The sequence below is a fragment of the Antennarius striatus genome, chromosome 7 (assembly GCF_040054535.1).
Source record: "Antennarius striatus isolate MH-2024 chromosome 7, ASM4005453v1, whole genome shotgun sequence".
NCBI lineage: Eukaryota > Metazoa > Chordata > Actinopteri > Lophiiformes > Antennariidae > Antennarius > Antennarius striatus.
In genome coordinates this window covers 22,092,597-22,114,286 of record NC_090782.1, presented here as the reverse complement: position 1 = coordinate 22,114,286, position 21,690 = coordinate 22,092,597, and the positions used below count along the sequence as shown (strand labels likewise).

The 21,690-nt window shown below is 41.7% G+C and overlaps 1 protein-coding gene across 1 annotated transcript; it reads left to right on the top strand.

Moving 5' to 3' along the window:
- Positions 1-93: 93 nt before the first annotated feature.
- On the top strand, positions 94-21,462 carry ap1m3 (adaptor related protein complex 1 subunit mu 3). Its single transcript, XM_068320322.1, has 12 exons — positions 94-625; positions 5,409-5,565; positions 6,096-6,163; positions 6,430-6,560; positions 10,170-10,317; positions 11,200-11,326; positions 14,307-14,449; positions 15,606-15,677; positions 15,926-16,084; positions 16,515-16,640; positions 17,222-17,297; positions 19,723-21,462. The coding sequence occupies exons 1-12, from the start codon at positions 584-586 to the stop codon at positions 19,743-19,745; spliced, it is 1,272 nt and encodes a 423-aa protein (XP_068176423.1). The 5' UTR covers positions 94-583; the 3' UTR covers positions 19,746-21,462.
- Positions 21,463-21,690: the final 228 nt, after the last annotated feature.

Sequence of the window (21,690 nt, the reverse complement as noted above, 5' to 3'; positions counted from 1 at the left end):
AACATTTTTTTGGATTAAAATTTCAAGTGTGATTAAAAACTAAGCAATAGAGTGAAAAGTAGAAATTATATTATTTCATCATGCTTTATTGACAGGAAAGTAGTAAGCAGTGAAAAATACTTCATCAATAGCTATATTCAAGTAAAATGCTTTTTATTGAGATTAATTGGAAAACAAGCATACTGTATTCAACTGTTTCAGATATATTAATTACAGGTAAAGTATCCACATTTGCCACATTTTTTTTTTTAGTTTTTTTTTTTTTTTTTTTAGTCATGAACGTGATCATGTTTAAAAATCTTTACACGCACCATTAGCATTCTGAGCTGACATTAGCATTCTGAGCTAACTTAAAGTCTTGTGTTTGCTAACTTCCGGAAGTGTCATCTCTCGCACTGCGGCTAGCCTGAAGCTAGCTTGAATCCGCGGTCCGGAACAGCAGCGCTTTGCATCTCAACGACTGTAGAGGGAGAGGTGGAAAGAGGATGAGGGGAGCGAATATTTCTCCATTTAAGTGACCAATATCTGACAGTAGACATAAATATCATCTCATTCTTTTTCTTAAGGATATTTCTTCGCCATAATGTCAGCCTCGGCGATATTTATCCTTGACGTGAAGGGAAAGGTAAGTTTGTTGTCGGTGAAGGAGGGGAGTTGACATGAGGGCAGCACCTGTTTCGAGGAAAATGTGCTGCTTTATTTATTTATTTTTAAAAAGTCCATAAAAATATACTTATATTTTCATTCATGTAAAGATATTTTATTACGATTGGGCGTTTTATTGCTACGAACCGGCTAACTTAACCGGACGTGTGCGCAGCCAGGAAGAGAGGCTCAACTTGCCAAACTCGTTCTAATCACGCTCGGTCTCCACAGAGGGCTTGTTCTAGTGCAGCGAAGCAGCCTTCATTGTATCTGATGTGTCCTACTTATAAGTTTAAAACTTTACCTTTTTGCAGCCCCGATGGATTATTGCATGAAAAACTGCTTTGCGTTGCATAGTTTGATGTTGCGACATACATAGAAATGCATGTTGTGATATGATTTTCTCACATGAGTGAAATCTGACAGTTTCCTGAAGCAAAAGGCCATGTCTTGCTTTATTCCCATCAGCATTCTAAAAACTGCAAATATGGGCACTTAAATTATGAGGAGCCTAAAGAGAAAGCAAATATTTACACGTCAGAGGTTAGAAACTCCGAACGAATGTTAGTTGGAAAGTAAGTTTTAAAATCAGAAGAGTTGATGGTTAGTTTATTTCTACCTGTTCCAGTTTTAGTAGTATGATAAACCAGATCTATTTGGGTCGATGGCTGTTGGTCAAGTAATCAAACCACTAATTTAGAAGTAATAATCGCATCTACAGATTCTTAGGTGCAGTTTCACTATCATCTGACATTTTACAAGATAGCCTGTTACAATTAATGATTGACAGTTCAATGAATATTATTCAAAAATAATCTGTATATAATGTAAAAAACTTTATTATAAAGTGTGTTCGGTCTCCAAACTTCATCAAACCATACATAACTTATTACAGTGTCATTTGTTACAGTTTGCATGTACAGTATTATTGGAGGATTTAAAAAAAAATGTTTTTAACTTAAGTTTCACATCCAAGCCTGTATCGGGTTAACTTATTTTTAGGGCAAGAGAAAAAGAGAAGCGCTGAAAGCGCCTTATGCTTGACAATACTCATCAGGGAAAAGGATCAGTCCCTCATAGACTGGATGTCTGATTGTACAGATTAAAGGGTTTCTCTTTTCTCTCCTTCCCTATCTACCCATCTCTGCCCCGGGGCAAGCCAGTAGCTCTTTACCTTCACTCATCTTCTTCCCTTTGTCATGACCAGAAAGAATCCTTGTCCTTTATTACAGCAGTGAAAAGCAGGGAGATCAACTGTGGTATTAATAATCAAATTAACTTAATGTAGAACAGGTTTCAAATATTAACAAGGAGAATTTGGATTTTTTTTAAAAATAAAAGGTTGTCAAGCGTTGTCACGTGAGAAACGTCATCTTACTTGCGCAGGTGAACTGGTCACACCAAGACATATTGAAAACTGTAAGCGATGCCCTTTATTCCTGCCCCGGGGTTGTTGCTTTTGGGCACCAGACCGCACGCTGCTGGGATGGACGACGTAGACTGAAATGTCAGACTATTGAAATCAGCATGGCATCATTTTATTCACAGCGCTTCAGTAGATTTATTTTTATTTTTTTCCATCGTGAGCATTGCAGTACATTTCTCCTTCGAAGCATGGGTTCCAACAGAGATTCAACCTATAAGTTTGGGTTATGCGTATTTATCAGAGATGTTCATCAACATTAAAGACCCACTGATCGAGATATAGCTAAGATTGTCTTCTTTTAATATTCACTGACCGATTTATACATTTCTTTGAAACATGCTCATGCTGGCCATCACAGAGCAGCTATTTGAGTGTGCAGCTCCACTGTAAATGATCGCCACTGATAAACCAACTCAGTGGTGTCTGTCTCTCTGTCTCACTTTCTTTTCAATTGAACTTTATTTCATGGACAAGTTTGCCTCTGTTGACTCCCGACAGACGTTTCACTATAGAACAATTTGAGCTGTGATTATTTTCTAAACAGCTGTTAGCTTTTGGTTGCTGTTTGCTTCCAGAGGTCAATAGTTAGTGTTCCCTATTGATTTCACACACTGTAAACACTAACTGACCATCCTGTGTGTCCCAATAACAAACTCAAATGACATCGCTGACTATACGCCCCATCTGATATTTTTCTTTTTTAATCTGAGTTTAGGTGACAACCTTTCAATTGAAATGCTGTGACGAGGGAATCACTTATTATCTCAAGAGCTGAGTCAATAACACACTTGAAACGCCTTGGCGCCATGCTGTAAGTGTGTTTGATTTAGTCCTGTGTAAATCAGACACATGACCGGTGATATAGGGGATCAGGGGAGCCACAGATTAATGTATCTGATACACCTGTCAGACAGAACATATTTATCCTAATATAATTTAGATAATAGCTCCTATCTTTGCAATTTTCCAAATATATTCAACTCATATATCCCGCAGGTTGCCAAAAGGTTTCGTATCTGTAGATCCATCATTGATCGTGTTCTTATGTTTCACATGAGTAAATATTATTCAAGTAAATCTGTCGATCCAGTTTGTGTCCTGAAGACAGCGCTCCAGTCCAATAAGCAGTAATTTAATGTCTGCTGTAAAATTGTATAGTTGATGATATAATTACTTCTATGTCTGCTCGGTACAAAGTGAAGCCTCTGAAGTTTGGGTGCTTGATATTACTCTAAACCACATTCTCTCCCACTGATGACCTCTGACCTTTTCGCCCTGTGACTTCAATGTCCTCTCACACAAAGCTGAGCAGTGACCTGTTGATATATCTTTTTTTTATTCCTCTGATTACTTCACCTTCCTGGCATTTCCGTTTTTTATTTCTTATTTCCTCCCGCCTTTGTTGTATCTGCCCCCATGTGACCCCTGCGGAACACTCCTCCGCTGAAAGGGGGGGGGGTGCTGTGTTTGTCTGTGTGTGTGTATGTTCATGTGTGTATGCGTATGTGCGTGCCGGTGTGTGTGCACGTGCTTTAGCACATACGCATCAATTGGATCCCTCAAGCATTGAAGCCTTCATCCCTTTTTTTTTTCACTCTGTGTGTATCCACCCTCTGGAAAGTCTGCTGACTCATCTGATTGTGTGTGTGTGTGTGTGTGTGTGTGTGTGTGCGCGCGTGCGCGTGCACGCATGTGTGTGTATAAATAAAGGTAACACAAAATTATTCTCTTCTGTGACATAAATATGTATGTTTCCTTCAGTTTATATCCCCCCATCCTAAAAATGACAGTGCGATATCGTCCGCTCATAATATTTTTTTTTGTCCAGAGGATTTCTCACAAGCTGTAAATGCTAGCTTCGCTGAACTTTGCTCATGTATTAAACATATTACCTGGTTGTGTCTTTTGACATTTTTGAATTTTATGATGTTGTATTTCATGTGGTGAAACATCAGAGAGGACTCTTTGAGAGGGGGTGTCTCGCGAACTAAGCAGTCTAGCTTCACCAGACGTGTCCCGCAAATTAAGATGATTCTGAGCTCACTTTTCGTCTCGCTCCTCATCCATGTTACTCCAGACTCACCTAGGGAACGGAGGAGATGTGTTCAACATTCTAGAGGAAGGCTGAAAACAACAAGCTTGATTTTCTATTTGTGCTGATTGATTTTCCAAATCTTTTAATAGTTCTTTGGTGTACTTTTTTTTTTTTCATATTACATCCTGCTAAATCCACAATCTGGTTTATTTGCATCAAAGTGTGTGTTTAAAACAGAATACATGATGTGATGAATGTTTTTTTTTTTTTTAATTGCCAAATGCTGCCTTCATGGATGGTGTGACTCGTATTTAGTCTGTTAGCTATCTGTGTTTAAAGACCTGCACTCAGCTTTTGTAGCAAACAGGTTCTCCGAGTTTCTTCAACATAGAGTCTACAAGGAAGCGTGGCTCCAGTATGCGCTTGAGGAAATGGTGAAAGGAAAATCTGTTTCTCTGTGACCCTGCTGATAAATAGACAAACAAACCCAACTAATCGCATATCCTTATTGGCAGAGGTAAATATAAATTCATAAGAACTTAGCGGAAGGTCACCTTATGCAGAGAACCCCTACATCAGGCTTTTTCACTATGCTGCAGTCGATGAGGGATGTATTCTTTAAAATCTTCCAAGAAAATGCCATGAATCATCATCTCTTTTCTCATCATAAAGAACAGTCCAGTGCATCCTGTCCTAAAGGAGATAAGAAGGAAGCATGAAAGCACCTTTTAGAAGAACATCTAAGACACAGAACAACTGAGGTTGAGAGGAATGTCACTAATAAACTACATCACCAAACTTATTCCAGGTCCCTCCCTTGTTCTAAATGCATGGAGTGGTTTACTTTCAGGAGCAGATATCAAATACTAGTCAGTATTTTTATTCCGACAAACTTTCAACACAGAATAGCCAAGAATGAAAGTGGTGACTGTTTCCATTTAAGAACTGTGAGCATTTGTATTTCTTCCTCCCTAATAAGGTTTACATGTTGAATTAAAGCTCATTCAGTAGGTGGGATCAGATAGATGCAGGTTTCTGTGGCATAACTTGACGATATTTTTTTTATTCCGATGACATGAGAGGTGTCTCTTGATGTTTGAGGAATTCCAATGATTCTAGATTTTTTTTTTAATGCAATGCAATGACCAGAGCAAACTTAACCTCTCTCTAACCCTCACTTCTGTGAAACTGACCCATGGTTGGGGTGGGTCCAGAATGTTTCATGCTTGTTGTTAGGTAGTGACCCCTTGGTAACGTACATCTCCTTCCACACACATTTTGTTCTTACCTTTATGCATTCAGGTGCTGATCTGCCGTAACTACATGGGCAACATGGACATGAATGAAATTGACCACTTTATGCCCATCCTGATGAAGAGGGAAGAAGAGGCTGAGACGACGCCATTGGTCAGCCACGGCTCGGCGCACTTCCTGTGGATCAAACACAGCAACCTGTACCGTATCCAAGTAACGTTTTGATCCTTGAAAAGTCTCGATCCTTACAGTAATAAGTGTGAATCTGTCTCCATTTAATTTAAAGCTTCTGACATGTGGATCTATAGATCTATAGGCCGTCTCCTCCTCCTCTATAAGAGGTCCTGTTCTACAGATCTCCTCTGGAGTTAGCATTTCAGATTCCGTTTCATCACAGCCAGTTGAAAAATTGAACATAGCTTTGCTGTGATTATGCAGCGTATATCCTCCTTTCTTAATACAGGATCTGGTAGTCAAACTTCCTTCCACATTATTAATTCAGCATGATACTGCAGTTGTGAGTAAGTGCTATTCCCAGCGCAAAGCCCGAGACAACCGAGCTGCTTTACCTCCCTGTGGCCGTGTTCTCAATCGCTCGTGAATGTAATGCATTCTGTTAAGTTTGCGTGTCATGGCATTCATCTCACAATCGCCCACGGTATCCAGGCGTCCCCACTCTCGTCCGTTTCCGCCTCAATGCATTTGTAGACATTTTCTTAACAGTCTTCTCCTCAGTGGTGGCGATGACGAAGAAGAATTGCAACGCCGCTCTGGTCTACTCTTTCCTTTATAAAATAGTCCAGGTGTGTTTTTTCTAATCATTTAGTTAAAATAGATGTTAAGTGATTGCCTGCATTTTGTTTATCATGACAATATGTACATGATTAGCCAACAATTACATCTTAATGCTTTGTATGCTTTTCTCATTATGCAATAAACTTAATCAGGGTTTTGCTTCTTAGCTGCAGCCTGTAGATTGCATCACTTTTTCTCCACTTATATATGAAGCAAAAAGCAAAAGTACAGCCTCAGCTCTGAATGTCGCACTGAGTTTCTTTTCCGTCTGCAGGTGTTTAAGGAGTACTTCAAGGAACTAGAAGAGGAGAGCATCCGTGACAACTTTGTGACGGTGTACGAGCTGATGGACGAAGTGATGGACTTCGGTTTCCCTCAGACGACTGACAGCAAGATCCTACAAGAGTAAGAAAAAGATGACACTACCACTAACCGTGCTCCACATAGCAGGGACTGCATCGCCTGCGCGGCCAATCGGAGAGACGTAACAGAATTTGACAGGAGATTTTAATGGTTTCCTGAAGGTACCGCGATAAGAGAAGTCACAGCTTTGTGGAGCAAGTTATTTGTGTTGGCGCCGCGGCTTTTTTGTGTCACATTAATCAGACGGATAGATTCAAGTTTTAACGTCTCAAATACATAATGGCTGTAAACTATCATGAGTTTTACCTTCAGGAGGATCATATATCGCGCTTCAGGGAACAAAATGTCAACATTACTCCCCGAGGTAAAAACGTATTCCATGCCTGACCAGGGAAGATTAGAGCATTGCTATCATTGGGTTATTTTTATTTCATTCAAGCACTGCCGGTGGCTAACGCCGTAATGACTGGCAGGCCTTCATTCTGTGGGTGAAATGAACTGAAGCGACTGCTATTCTTGGGCTCCACAAGTGTTTTGTCATCACTGTGTACACAGGGTTGTTTAGCTTTCTCTGTCCTCCAGGCTCCTCAGAGAGAAGCGTTTGTTTCAAGGGAAAAGCGTGATGTTTACTCTGCAGAACCGCAGGTTCTGTGTGAGCGGGACCGGCTCGGCTGTGGGTTAATGGTGAACACAGTATTTGAACTGTTTTAATTTACACGGGTCATGGTGTGTGTTAGATGTGATTGATGTATGATTTGATTTGCTGTTTGTGTGCGTGTTTGTGTGTGTATGTGTGTTTGTGTGTGTGCTTGTGTGTTTAGTGTCTGAATAGGGGAGATAATTACCAGGCTCCTATTTGCACTCAAACACAAAGACATTGTTAGCTGGACACACTCAAGACCAAGATCACAACACACACACACACACACACACACACACACACACACACACACACACACACACACACACACACACACACACACACACACACACACTCCTACTCCCTGACCTCTTCATGCCCCAAACTTGACTTATAAACGTATGAAAGTGTGTGTGTGTGTGTGTGTGTGTGTGTGTGTGTGTGTGTGTGTGTGTGTGTGTGTGTGTGTGTGTGTGTGTGTGTGTGTGTGTACATGCAAATGTGTGTTCGCATGTGTCTTCATGTGTGCGTCCACGTACAAACCTCGTACAGTGTGTGTGTGTGTGTTTGTTGTGATTGCTATTGTTATGCTAATCTGTCAGTTTACTGCCAACTTGCTGCCTTCCACATTCTTTCATTAGCATTTCTGAGGAAAATCAGGGCAAAACAGAACAGAACAAACAAGAGAAGCAACAAAACAACCCGACGTCGACCCCTAAGCCCGCTTGTCGCCGCCTTTTATCTCTCAGCACTTGCAGATTTTGCGGTTTGTCAGCTCGCATTCAAGGCCCCTCTATGTGGGAGGAACTAGGACAAAGAACGAGGGAGGGAATATTGCCTCAATCCATCACTCAATCTAAATTCTTTTATGTTATTGGCATTAGATATTAAATGTTCAGCTGAGATGAAAGGGAGACCCTTCATCGAGTGTTTGTGTTTGTTCAAATAAGTTGTGTTTGGTGTCGTTGGCTGTGATGCTGGGCCCACCCCCCCCCAACAGATTATCTCAAAGAGGTGGCTCCTCACGTCCTCAGAGCAGCTGGAATAGTGATTCTAAAATGGGCCTTATGACGATGTAAAAATAGATTAGACTACATGAGATTACATTAGATTACAGAAAGGAAATGAACCCAGAACCTTCTTGCTGTGAGGTGACAGCGCTACACACTGTGCCGATGTGCCACCCAAATCAATTCTGTGTCGCTGATATGCCTCAGTGGACCTACAAGAATCAGAAATGTGCTGGCCTGTGGGGTTAAAAGCAAAAAACAAAAAATCCCCCCAAAAACAGTGAGGAACAACTGAAATAAGAGAGGAGGAGGTCAGAGGGGAGAACGAAGGGAGTGGGCGAGGTTTTGTTGCTTTCCGACGATCTGAGTTTGGATCACTGTCAAACTGAGTCTGACATATTTATGTTTGCACATGTAGGAGTTGGATTCAAAGTGATCTCAAGCTCACGGCTGAAAAACAGCTGCGTCTTGTCCTTTTGTGAATATTAACACCAGAGTTATTGGAAGAAAAAGTGAACGTTTCGTGTTCAGTGGAAACAAAGCTGATGAGAAGTGAACCGTGGAGGGGAACAGGTGTTTTGGTAAAAACAGGCCCGGTCACATGTTGTTTATTTGACTCCAGTTCCCTCCTATTATCATGGGAAGTCATTATGTCTCCTTAGAAACAAAAAAAAAATGTCCACACAACCTCTAGTACATATAGTACATAAGATGATTGAACGGATTCTTCCTGCTAAATAAATGTATATAAATAGATTAAATGTTTTTTTACAGCCTCAATCAAGGCAACAAGACATTAAAGCCCTGACATTCATTATTTATTAACCTGATCATACTTTTTAGAGATGCACCATTCAGTACTTAATAATTACCATTGATCAAATGAATGCACCAGTTGTGTTTTTATAGCTCTTAGCACTCCACTCCTTCCCTCATGGGCATTGGGTGCAGAAGAGAAACCTGCTGAATGCTTCTAGGAAACACAACCCCAAACAAATGTTCATATTGTGTGTATTGTACACACACATCCACAGGCGACACATGCCAGCTCATTTAGCGCAGAACCTTTGTGAGAAGCTAACGCCTTTCAGTGTTTACGCAGCTTATTGCGCAGCTTATTGCGCAGCTTATTGCTTTCCAAAAAACTCCATTAATCCTGGTCAAAATATTTTCTTAAAAAAGCAGTAACTATCTACCTATCATTTAAAGATTGGTAGATAGATAATCAATCCTGGAGCAAACTGCTTGACAAAGTGTTGATCCATCAAATTAAAGGTGTTGGATATGTGATGACCCAATATAGTCCATATGTGCTGTTTAAACTCGGATAAACTTACCAGCTAATCAAATTGTGCAATACTCTATGATACCTGTTATATAACATACATCTCGTGTTGGATTAAAATTTCTCTCCACGCCGCTTTCCTCAATTTAAATGTTCACCGGATGAGCGCTGAAACACTAGAAACCTGTTTACACATATTGTATGTCATCTTAACCCACCTAAACACACCGACTGAAGATGTTTCCAGGACTCCCACGCCAAAACACTCTGTCATACCCCAGTGACTCCAAACCATTTCTAACGCATGATGTTTTGATTTAACCGAGCGTAGTTTATTATCACAAAAACAAACGCATGTAAATCACGTCATTATCTGTGGCCGCGGTCACAATGAGCTTATGTAAATCTCCGTTTTCAAATTACGCCCATGAGTAATCTTCATACAACAGTACCAAGCCCTTTTCATTTATTCAAACTGGAATATGTTTATTTGCAGGCATCAACGGTGACTAATACCAAATAGAACTCTCAAGAGACCAAAACTATTTAGATTCCTCCAAATTAAGAGTGTTATTTCTCCAAAATTTAGAAATACCATTTTTTGGTTTTAAAAGCATACTGATGAACAACTACTCTACTTCAAGCCCTCTCAGCAGGAAATGACACGGTTTTAGAAGCACTTGAACATGTGTCACATCTTCTTTTGTCCCTTTCAGGTACATTACCCAGGAGGGTCATAAATTAGACATCGGGGCTCCTCGACCTCCTGCCACCGTCACCAATGCCGTGTCATGGCGATCAGAAGGCATAAAGTACAGGAAGAATGAAGTTTTCATGGATGTAATCGAGTCGGTAAATCTACTGGTGAGGACGGCTTTTGATCTTCAGTGTTGTGTCACACACACACACACACGCACACACACACACACACACACACACACACACACACACACACACACACACACACACACACACACAAAAGTTCAGATAGTTGAATTTAGCATGAGCTGCACGCCAGTGTCAGTTCCACCAGGATCTCTCTCATCTTTTCAAAGAAATTCACAATTTGTTAATGTGATGTCATCATTGACGCATCAATTCTGCATCGTGGCATCCTCCTTTGTGACTGTTTAGACGGTCGGAAAGTTTTGTGAGTTCACTGGGGCTAAAAAATAACCTAAATTGTCTTTTAGAACCTCGATGTGTTTTGGCTCCTTTTCTTCTTCCAGGAATTGAATTACAAAGGAAACAGTCAATGATCTTTTTCTTCTTTTTCAATAGAGTGTTTTGTGGTGTTTACTGTTCGCGTCTTCATTGTGTCGTGTGATTAGTGACTTACTGTAGCGGCTGTTTCTTTTAAAGATTGGTCCATAATTCTATCAGAAACTTTCTGTGGGTCAGAATGAAAAAACCAATAAGCAACAGTTTAGACTTTTATGTTTCCTGGCTTATTATGTCAACCAGACAAACAAAGTAATTGCCACTATACCAGTCAGGGTGCATTGTGATCTTGTTAAGGCTGCATTAAATCTTCTTTGGAGGAAAATGTAACGTATATAACAGAGGAAACTGGATGGGGGCTCGGATTCTCTGCAATTGCAGAACAGGAGAGAACTATATTTACGTCTCACTTATGATGTCTTCTCTCAGGTTCGGGGCTGGGATTTTTCTACAGATCAGATTTTTATCGTGCTATTCCTTTTCTTATGGCTGATGTAATGCTTTCCTCTTACTGTATGTCTTCAGGTGAGCGCTAATGGCAGCGTCCTGCGGAGCGAGATAGTGGGAACCATCAAACTCAAAGTAGTTCTGTCGGGGATGCCTGAACTCCGGTTGGGCCTCAATGACAAAGTGCTGTTCGAAATCACCGGCAGTAAGTATTGCTGAGTCGGCGTCTTGGAAAAAAAAAAAAAAAAGTAACGCTTATGTGAATTCTTTTTAATTTCTTGTTGGTGCATTTGTAGTCGAATCTGTTCTCCTGGAGGAATTGGGATGACTGACAATAACTCAAAGCTCTGTTTAGTCTGACAATATATTTCTGTCAAGTCTAGAAAACGTAATATTTTGTGTGTTTGTACCAAGCAGAGTTCATACGTTCATCTCATTACCTCGTATTCCCTCTCCAGTCGACCGAGATACACTTTATTTCACACCCTGAACTGACACTGACTGTCATAAACAAATACATTTTGAGAGGAAAATCCAAGAGTTTTCTGTTTCTAAAGCCGTAACAGATTTGACATGTTTGGCAGCGAACCTGTGAACTGTCAGCTGGGAATGTTTTATTGTATTTTCAAGAGCAGATATTTCACCCTGAGTAGACATTTGCGTTAAAAATGTGTAAAATAATGCTTTAAGTAAAGCGCTAGTATTGTGCCGTTGCTACTGGTTGATTGCCCTCACCCCTTCTGTCTGTCTCAACCTTTAACTTCCATAAATCCACGCCCAGCTTAACTTTCATCTCCTCTCATCTTCCTTTTCCTCTCTTCCTGCTTTTCCCAGTTTTCCCATTAACGTCTCCTACTGTTTCATCTCTCCTCCTTTGTCCCCCCCCCACCCCCCGCATCCTCTTGTCCTACTCTCTCCCTTCTCCTTCTTCATCTTTCTCTCTCTCTTTTGCCTACATTTCTTACCCCCTGCCACTCCTCACTGAAAGGGAAAGGCTCCATCACTGTCTAGCCTCTTTTTCCTTCCAAGTTAATCCTCACCCCCCGGCTACAGCCCTGCAGATGAAAGGTTGAGGGGTCTGTAGATATCCTGTATATGCAGCCCGCAAAGCCCCTGCTGGGTGTTGCAGTCTGGGAAATAACATACCCCTCAGAAAAAAAGATGATCAGAAATCACCATGAAACAAACATACTGGCAAAACACGCCCACTGACACATATTCAAATAGAATTCTCTCTCTCATTCTCTTCATCAGCTATTTAACATTTCCAACCACCCACAGTTTTTGGGTTTTTATCATAATTGCCTGATCTGCACTTTTTATTTTATTTTGGGATAGGCTCCAGCTCCCTGTGACCCGCTACGGTGGATACAGCGGCGGTACATGAAAATTTATTTATTTTTACCTCAGATGTACCATAAAAGACTATAAATCATTTAACACTGCCCTCTGCTGGCAGAAATTCAGAAGAGTCACTTCAAGGCAACTGAAATCTCATTCTGTAAGTGTGTGCATACATAAAGAGTGAGATTCTGTACACACACACACACACGCACACACACATATATACATTTTTTAATACGGGTACATGTATATATTTTTTTAAGATAATCAACATTGGTTTTTGTATTCTCTTTGATATTAAATTGTTAAATTTCATACATATTCAGGTTTATACAGACTTACAGACATATGTTACATCATAACTTTGAGAAGGTTGATTCAAGAAATAGTTAGATACATTTTTAAGTTAAATAAATTATATCTTGACCTTTCTGCTTGTAAATGGAAGGCAGTTTTGTTTTGTTTTTTAACTTTCTCTTTAACGGTTCAGTGACCTCAGTGATGTCACGGCACAGCGAGATGCTTTGGACAGGAACATTTAGGGAACATGACGCATCGGTTCTGTGTCTGTTCTTTTACTGTGCAACAACAGATGAAGTTCCTCCTGTCTGCTGCTGTGTATTAACAGGTGAGAGCAGGTTTAAGAGGGAATCTCAGGGGATGCTGCTGCATCTTGAATTCTTGTCACACACACACACACACACACACGCCTACCACTTACTTGAGATCGCAGCGTTGACAGAGACTCTCCCATATGACCTTTATTTCTTGTCTCCTTGATAAGGTTGCTTGCAGGAGTGTGTGCGTGTGTGTGTGGCACTAAACAAACAGAAACAGAAGTACTACTCTGCAGTACACACATTGTCATTCTCTCCAGCGGGCCTCGGTGCTGGTCCAGGGTCGCATTCAGAACAGGCAAACATGGTGGAAGGCACAGTTGAGATGTCGTTGAAGGCCAGCAGCATGCAGTCATTGCAGCGGTCCTCCTCCGCTCAGCACCCTCCATTAACCACACAGGAGGAGAACATCAGCGGTTCTCCTGCAGACTACAGATGCCACCAGTGAGGGAGTGGGTTTAACTGCTCTCTGAAGCAGCGCTGCACACTTCCTCCTACCCGTGATTGGACGTTTCTGGAAGAGCCTAATTTATTCACATAGAAAGGGAACTACTTTATCTGCGGTACGTTAATCTAAAAATAGACATGAGGTAAATGGCAGAGCACCAGTTTACATTCTGGTAACTCTCCTGGTGACTGTTCTCTTATGCTAATCTAGAATAAAGCCTTGTTGGCGTATTTTACAAAATAAGAGCCTAATAAAAAACCTGTGTCAGTCTTGTGGTTGTGATCATACAGTCGTTATCTACTTTGCTGTATGAGTGCAGGTGTGGATTTATTGTGGGGCAGCTGAATGGGCTTCAGGTGGGGAGAAGACGATGGAAGCAGGTTTTGAAGGCAGGCTGTGTGTGTGTGTGTGTGTGCGTACGCACGCGCGTGTGTGTGTTTGTACAGCACTCCTTTCTGTGTGGTGGGTAAATAACTGTTCAGCGGGGGATAAGACGACGGCAGATGGATTGGTAGCATACTGTGCATACAGTGTGTGTGTGTGTGTGTGTGTGTGTGTGTGTGTGTGTGTGTGTGTGTGTGTGTGTGTGTGTTTAAGCGAGTGAGAGTGAGTCAGGCTGAGTGAATGTTGACCTTGACCTTGATTTCCCTCAGGCTGCATGCAAGCCTCTTCAATCTTCTTTGTGTATTTCTGAGTGTGTTTACCATCTATTGCTTTGTGTGTGTGTGTGTGTGTGTGTGTGTGTGTGTGTGTGTGTGTGTGTGTGTCTGCATCAGGAGAGAAGAGTAAGACGGTGGAGCTGGAGGATGTGAAGTTCCATCAGTGTGTCCGTCTGTCACGCTTCGAGAATGACCGCACCATTTCTTTCATCCCTCCCGACGGCGAGAGCGAGCTCATGTCTTACCGCCTCAACACTGCAGTGAGTGGAAGTCACTGACAAATGTACAAACGTCCCTTTAATGCACACACAATACGAAAAACACATTAGAATGTTCCTCTTCCCTTTTTTCTTATTTCTATGTGCAGATATTCATGAGGTGCTAACAAATAATTTGGTTGATCCTAGTCGATACGGATTTACAGACTTCATTTGCTGTTATGTTTACTTCCAGAATTACCAGTAATTGTGTAAATAACATTGTCTCAACTGAACAGAAATTGTTTTACCCAAAAATGCAACTTTTGTCACATTTTATTTTGAAAGGGCCACAGCTGTAAAGTGCGTACGACAGAACGTTCTGATGTTTTTGCAGATCTTTGTGTACCGGGATCATTTAGACAAAGTTACCATGTGAAAGCAGGACTTTTTTTTAAATTTTATTTTGGTATTACATTTTTTTCTATAATAATATAGAAAAAAAATACATTTCAAAATAATGAACTAGAAACGTACCTGGAATGGCTCCCGCTTTTCAGGTCTGTTCCAGAATGTTCTTTCCTGCAACGTTATTCAGTAGACCGTCGACTCCAGAAATCCATTCACTAGTTATTACATAATTCTTTTCAATATGAACCAACCAGTGTGTGAAACCGCAGCCTCCTTGGCTGGAATAAATATTCACAGTGAAAGCCATATGAACCTGTGTCCACAGGGTGTCAATACAGCATCAGATGTAAAAGAGAAATCAAGTGGGAACTATGAGCAAAGGATGTTCTGATCGATTGCAGTAAAGCTATAAGATTTCACAACTATATAATAAGACGGGACCTAGAGAGCGCATACCTCTGCAAAATTAATTATTAATTAGTTACATATGTAAATATATACATATCATTCAAATATATAAAATCTGAGGACTCTGTAATCGATAACTCTTCCATCAGTAAACATCTTCACATAGCAAAAGAAGATCAACATTAAATATAAACAGATGATGTCCGGTGACCTTAAAGGTGCCTGCTGTGCCTGACATCTGTCTGAGCCTCCGTCTTAACATTATTGTTTCCCTTAGACAAACACAATCTCTCTCTCTCTCTCTCCGTCCTTTCCACCGTGTCACTCTGCTGATCTGCGATGTCGTCTCATTCTGTGCTGAACCCTCTGACCTTGTCTCCCGCCTCTCTCCATCTGACAGGTAAAGCCCCTCATATGGATCGAGAGCGTGATTGAGAAGTTCTCTCACAGCCGTGTGGAGATCAAGGTGAAGGTAAGTGACACACACATAAAAACATACACACACACACACACACACACACACACACACAAGAAGGGCCATGCCCTAATCCACTCATCTAATCTCTTCTCTTGCGAAGTACATCTTACTGTCTGTTTGAGGAAGTAATGCCTGCACAGGAAAATAACAAGCTGCAGCGTGATCAATCGTCAAAGACCTCTTGAACATCTGTTTTGTTTTTTAATTGTCATTAGAATTCTGCCCTCTGTGACCTTCCGTAGGCTCGGAGTCAGTTCAAGAGCCGGTCCACTGCCAACAACGTGGCCATCCTGGTGCCGGTGCCCAGTGATGCAGATTCACCCAAATTCAAGACCAGCACGGGAAACACCAAGTGGCTGCCCGAGAAGAATGTGGTGCAGTGGAATATCAAGTCCTTCCCGGTTAGTGTCAAGAAAATGTCACAGTTCACAACCTAAAATAAGTTTCATATATCTGGACTCAGCAGGAAGTTACTGCCTTGTTCCTCCACTAGCGGGTGTTAAAGGTATAGCAGCTGCTCCGATGCGTGATTTAACCGGTTGTTTTGTGTTTATAGCCTCGATATGATGGCCGGATTCTCAACCCCATAAAATCTGACTTATCTTTTTTTTTTTTTAACAACATGGGAGTTATCACATTTTTCCATGAGCAGAAATGTTTTTGTATGTTTGTCTTTATCAGACCACACAACCTCATTGTTTAGACTTGTTTACCTGAGATTAAAAATAAAATGCTTTCATGTGTAACCGTTTGGGGACATCATGAATTGGACTGCATCAGTTTTATTAAAGTTACTAACTGGTTTTTTATGACCTTTCCTCTTCCGTACAGGGAGGGAAGGAGTACATGATGCGGGCACACTTCGGCCTCCCCAGCGTGGAGAGTGAGGAACTGGATGCGAAGAGACCAATCACAGTTAACTTTGAGATTCCCTACTTCACAGTCTCAGGGATTCAGGTTGGACCCCTTTTATTAACATTACACAGCTGATCTTTGGTTTGTTTTTTGACTGTTTTTTTTTTTTACAATTCAATACTTGATTCACTTGTGGCCACACTGCAGACTGAATGCTAGTGGCCTTCAGGAATGCTGGGTAAAAAAACTTAACTGGCATCTCCTTGCATTGTTTGGAAAGGCAAGGGAAGTTAGGATCAGGTCTGATGACCCGGACCAATCACAACACGGAGAGCAGGCATAAAAGATGGTCATAATGAGACCCATGCTGTCAATGTGGACTGATCCCATTCATCAGATGCGTAAGCTGATCGCTAGACGACATAGATGCAGCTAAACTCCTTGTGTCCTGAGATTTAAAAGATGAGAAGAGCGATGGTAAGAAAAGGTGAATGTCATGACCCAAGATGAAACCAGGAGCATCGACCAATGTTCTTAAACAGTCCAGCACACATAGAAGGGAGGGTTAAAGATAAAAGTTGGTAAACACTGAGATTGCAAGGCCAGGATTGTGTTACAGGAGCCGCTGATGTGTGTTTGTGTGAATAAGTGAAACGACTATTTGGCCTGTCTTTGCTCCCCAGGTGCGTTACCTTAAGATCATAGAGAAGAGCGGTTACCAGGCGTTGCCGTGGGTGCGCTACATCACACAAAGTGGAGGTGAGAACAAGCATGCTGAAACACTCACTACCAATTCTGAGACCTGAAATCTTTTTCTTTTCCATTTAAAATGTGCATATCTTTTTTTTTTTTTAAATGAATAGCAACATGAGGTCAGGGACCGCCGCGCCTGGCAGAGATTATTATTTAATCAGCGGTAACACGAGGTCAGGGACTGTGGTGTTAAAGATGGGAGCCGTGTTGTTAAACAGTCAAGCACTGAAGTGTGACTGGATCTAATTCAATTTTACTGACAAAAGAATATTTTTATAACAGCGGAATAAAAGATTCATAAAGATATGACAATAAGGAACATTGTTTTTTGTATTTCTTATAAACTTTCATAAAACTACAACAAGATGTCACGTATGATCTAAAGTCCACACCTACTGGCAAACCGTAGGTTACGATGAGGTTAAATATGATGTTTTCCTTGTAGGAGCAGTTTGAGAATTGGTCTCTCTGCGACAATATTCACCGTGTGCCCTAGGAGTGAACCCAGCTGTAAAACATCCGTCATATCCATTACCTGGCTCTATCAGCGTGAGTCATGGCCTCGGGGGCTTAGTCTGACAACATGCAGGATATCAGAGATAGAAACTTTACAAGCCTGCAAAGCCTGTGGCATAAAATTCTTTGTGTCTCAGTTGTCCAAAATGGAACAGGGTTACTGTAAATTTGAGAGAATGCAGTCGAATTTGTTTCGCAAAAAGCTGGCACCTGGGATCTGTAGATTAATTCGCTGCCCCAGGAATGAACCCCTCTACATCGCATTTATTGTGTTTAAGGTGACAACGAAAGAGACAAACCCCCAGAGCTGCTTCGGCGTCTTGTTTCCTGTGGATTCTGATCAACCTGCTGATTGGAGTCAGAATATATAACAACTCCTTTAACTGTCAATATATGCTCATTTTTGGACCGATCACACGCATCGTAGCCACATTAAAGTTTCAGTATCTTAATGAGGCTGCAGCAAAATCCTCCTTAGGAGCGTGCTTACTTCAGGTGGGGGGGGGGGGGCATAGAAATGTATATGGAGATGGAAGCCCAATACCTCCACTGGACCCAAGCCAAAGTGTTATATCCGCCATACATCTGAGGAATGAAACGGCCCGTAACATCCATCATATGCATTACCTGGATGTGTCAGGTAGGAGCCAGGAGGGGATGGGGGGTGGCTGAGGTTGACCGATGCCAAGGGGGGGCGCAAGGAGGCTCCCAGGTTGGCGCTTGACAAACGCCGGGGTTATTATCACCAGCAAGGAAGTGCTGAACAGAGGGCAGGATTAAAAAAAAAGAGAAGTGAAGTGGGGGTTGGGGGGGGCGGTGGAGAAAAGCCTATCACCTTTCTCTTACTGTCACCATCAGCAGAATGGGGGAGGCAGGTGGGGGGGGGGGAGACGGCGACGATCATATTTCACTCAGCGCTACATGCAGACACACTCACACTGATTAAGCAATACCCTGATACTTTAGACTGACCGCGCCGAGTCATTAATGAGTAATGGACAGGCATTTAACAGCCGCACCCGTACAGCAGTAAAGACTGACGGCCGCCTGAATGTCAGGCCGTCGGCGGTCCCAGCCGGGACCGGGGGGAGAATCACAGTCCACCTCTTTCAGCCAGACGAGGATAGTGGAAATTTAAATGGCAAGTTTCAAGCATGAAGTGTCTGAAACTTGAAACACCGTTTTTGGATTTCTGCCAGATGCAACCTCTGAAACCGTCTCCATGCGTTTCAACTGTCAGCTGACGTTAACCCTTACATGTGGCACAGTAGGCCCCCCCTTCTTCCCCCCGTCTCCCCTCCTATTTTCCCTGGTCTTTTGCGTAAACAGAGGCAGCATCTGTTACCCGCGAGCTGGAAGTTGGTCGTTTCTCCACGGCGTTGGTCGTCTTTGTTCCGTCTAAAACTCACCTGCCGTTGTACTGAAGTGCCTTTGGGAGGTGACGCATTCACTTCTGATGTGCAGAATCAAGGTCTCCAAAGCTCTCAGGAAAAGAAGTCTTAATGCCTGCTCTGATTTTTATTATTTTTTTCTACCAGCTTCTGTAACTAAAGTAACCAAGGTTGGATTTTTAGAAACTCTCCTTTTAATCCTTTTTTTTTTTTTTTAACCTTCAAATTCGAAAGTTTCCTGTAAAGCCACAGAGTGGAAACGCACTATCGCCTAAAAGAACATTAGAATTTACATCAGTTGGAATTAAAACATGAAGAAAAAATGAGATGTTTATAGCAATAACTGGGATTCTTACAAGTGAAATGAAATATTTGCAACAGGAATGTTTTTTTTTTCCCACCTTGCGTGGATGCAGATCATGTTTAGAGTTCATTGGGTCTCATTGGCTCTGATGCGATGCTCAAGAGGTGATGAGGAGGGGAAGAACGCTGCGTTAATGCTCTTCTGTTACGTCTCTTGGCAGATTATCAGCTCCGGACAAACTAAAGGGCACAGACGCTGCTGGAAGAATGGATATTTTCTCTTTCTGTCTGTCTTCCTCTGTCTCCTTTGTCTGTCCCCCCCCCCCTCGTCTGCAGCAGACAGCAGAGGTCGAGCGCAGGAAGACACCCTACGCTTTGGAACAACTCGGATGGGAAAGGCTGCTGCATCACCTCTGACCTGACTTTTTTTTTTTTTTTTTAAGGGTTCCTCAGGACTCCTGTGAAATATTTTAACATTATGAACAGTGGACTGACTTTGTGACACCATCTAGTTCTAGAAATCTCTCTCTTCCCTCATTGCAAGGGTGATCTCTTTGGATAATTTTGAGAATTTGGGGGCAAAAACACATTTCTTATCACATTCAGTCAGAAAGAAGAAACTTGAAATATAATTCTGAGTATGTTTTTTCCTGGTGCTCAGCCTGTCCACTGTGAGATGTAGCTTTCTACTGTGTCAACCAACAGATTATGTAGTGCCAAGAGTCAGTAATTATGACTGCTCATTGTCATTTCTTCTTTCTCACTGAGCCATAATGTTACAGAAGGTACATTTTTCTCAGTCTTGATCTGATTTTTCTAAGTACATGATCTGAATTTGTTTCATCTGTGGAGAGGTTTTGTTGCCCCATGTGGGATTTTAACTACCGCACCAAGTCTGCGTCAGCATCTTAAACTTAACAGGCTATTATTAATCACACGTCCGTCCGATAATTATCTATTCGAGGTACATTTGAACCCAGGAATCAGTCTTCATCCCTCTTGAAGACATCGTCCCTGACTGAGTTACTCTCATCCTTACTTTTAGCACTGTGAAGATATAGTGAAAGAAACACCAGCGACCGGATCAATGATTAATAAGGCCCAGTATTATCAGAGTTATTGGAGAATGCAACATTACACCCTCGACGCGCCCCCATGTTGCCTGTAACCTTGTTTTTGTGCTCAAAAATCACAGCTTTAAGGCAGGAACTGAAGGAAAAGCATAATGAATATTTCTTTTATGTGTTGTTTATAATAGTTTGTCTCCTGTGGCAAACATTTGAAGCGGGGGTGGGTTGGGGGGGTGGAACAGGTGAGGTAACCTGAGCAGAATTGACAACTACTGTCGATATGTTGAAATAATTCCTCGTGTTTCTTTCCTGTGTCGACCCTTGCAGGTCCCCAAATGTCTTTAAGGCCTTTTGTGGTGTACCCCCCCCCCCTCCTGTGCATGTGCCGCCGCGCACGAGTCAATCTGCACCGCTAAGAGCGACGAAGTGACTCTTCTGTCGATTTTTTTGCATCTCTGTGAAATACAAAACCACCTATCACCTCCTGTTATCTTGTATGAGGCCATGTTTTTTGAGTCATCAATGAAGATTGTTAGCAAAGTGTGTTTTATCATGTTGTTATTTATCATCTGCTTTTTTTTTTTTTTTGTCCATAGGAAGAAAAGGGATATATTTGGAAATAAACTTTTTTGTATGTTTTGGAAAACTATCTTTGTTTGTTAGAGGATTTCTGTACATCGACTCGTGATGTCTGTATCTTCTTAACGAATCGCAGCTGAATTATATTTCATGCAGTTTGACGGGTCAGCTTGGAGCTGTGTCAACCCAAATATTCGACTGCAGATATCACACGCAGGAACATATTTGGTCAAATCCATCAGAACAAATTTAATCTAGTCTGAACTCTGTTTAATGTCTTTCACCATGTCGACAAACGCGATGAATCCTCTCCTACTACACTCGTCACTCAGTATTAAACATTCCTCCGTCTTGGCGCTGCTCACCTCTTCTTTCCTGACATTCATGGGTGCCCAATCTGCCGTGCTTCTTTATACCGTAGGTCAAAGGAAAGATTCATGTAAGGAAGAATTACAGGATTTCTGCTTGTGTTGGAAAAATGCAGTGCAAGCTTTGCCTTTCTGTGTGTGTCTGTGTGTGTGTTAGAGAGTGGTGCTAGTC

Excerpts from the sequence above, each read along its gene's own strand:
- ap1m3 (XM_068320322.1), top strand. The coding sequence starts at position 584 with ATGTCAGCCTCGGCGATATTTATCCTTGACGTGAAGGGAAAG. Across the intron at positions 6,164-6,429 it reads TCCTTTATAAAATAGTCCAG|GTGTTTAAGGAGTACTTCAA; the intron begins GTGTGTTTTTTC and ends TTCCGTCTGCAG. Across the intron at positions 16,641-17,221 it reads TCACAGTCTCAGGGATTCAG|GTGCGTTACCTTAAGATCAT; the intron begins GTTGGACCCCTT and ends TTTGCTCCCCAG.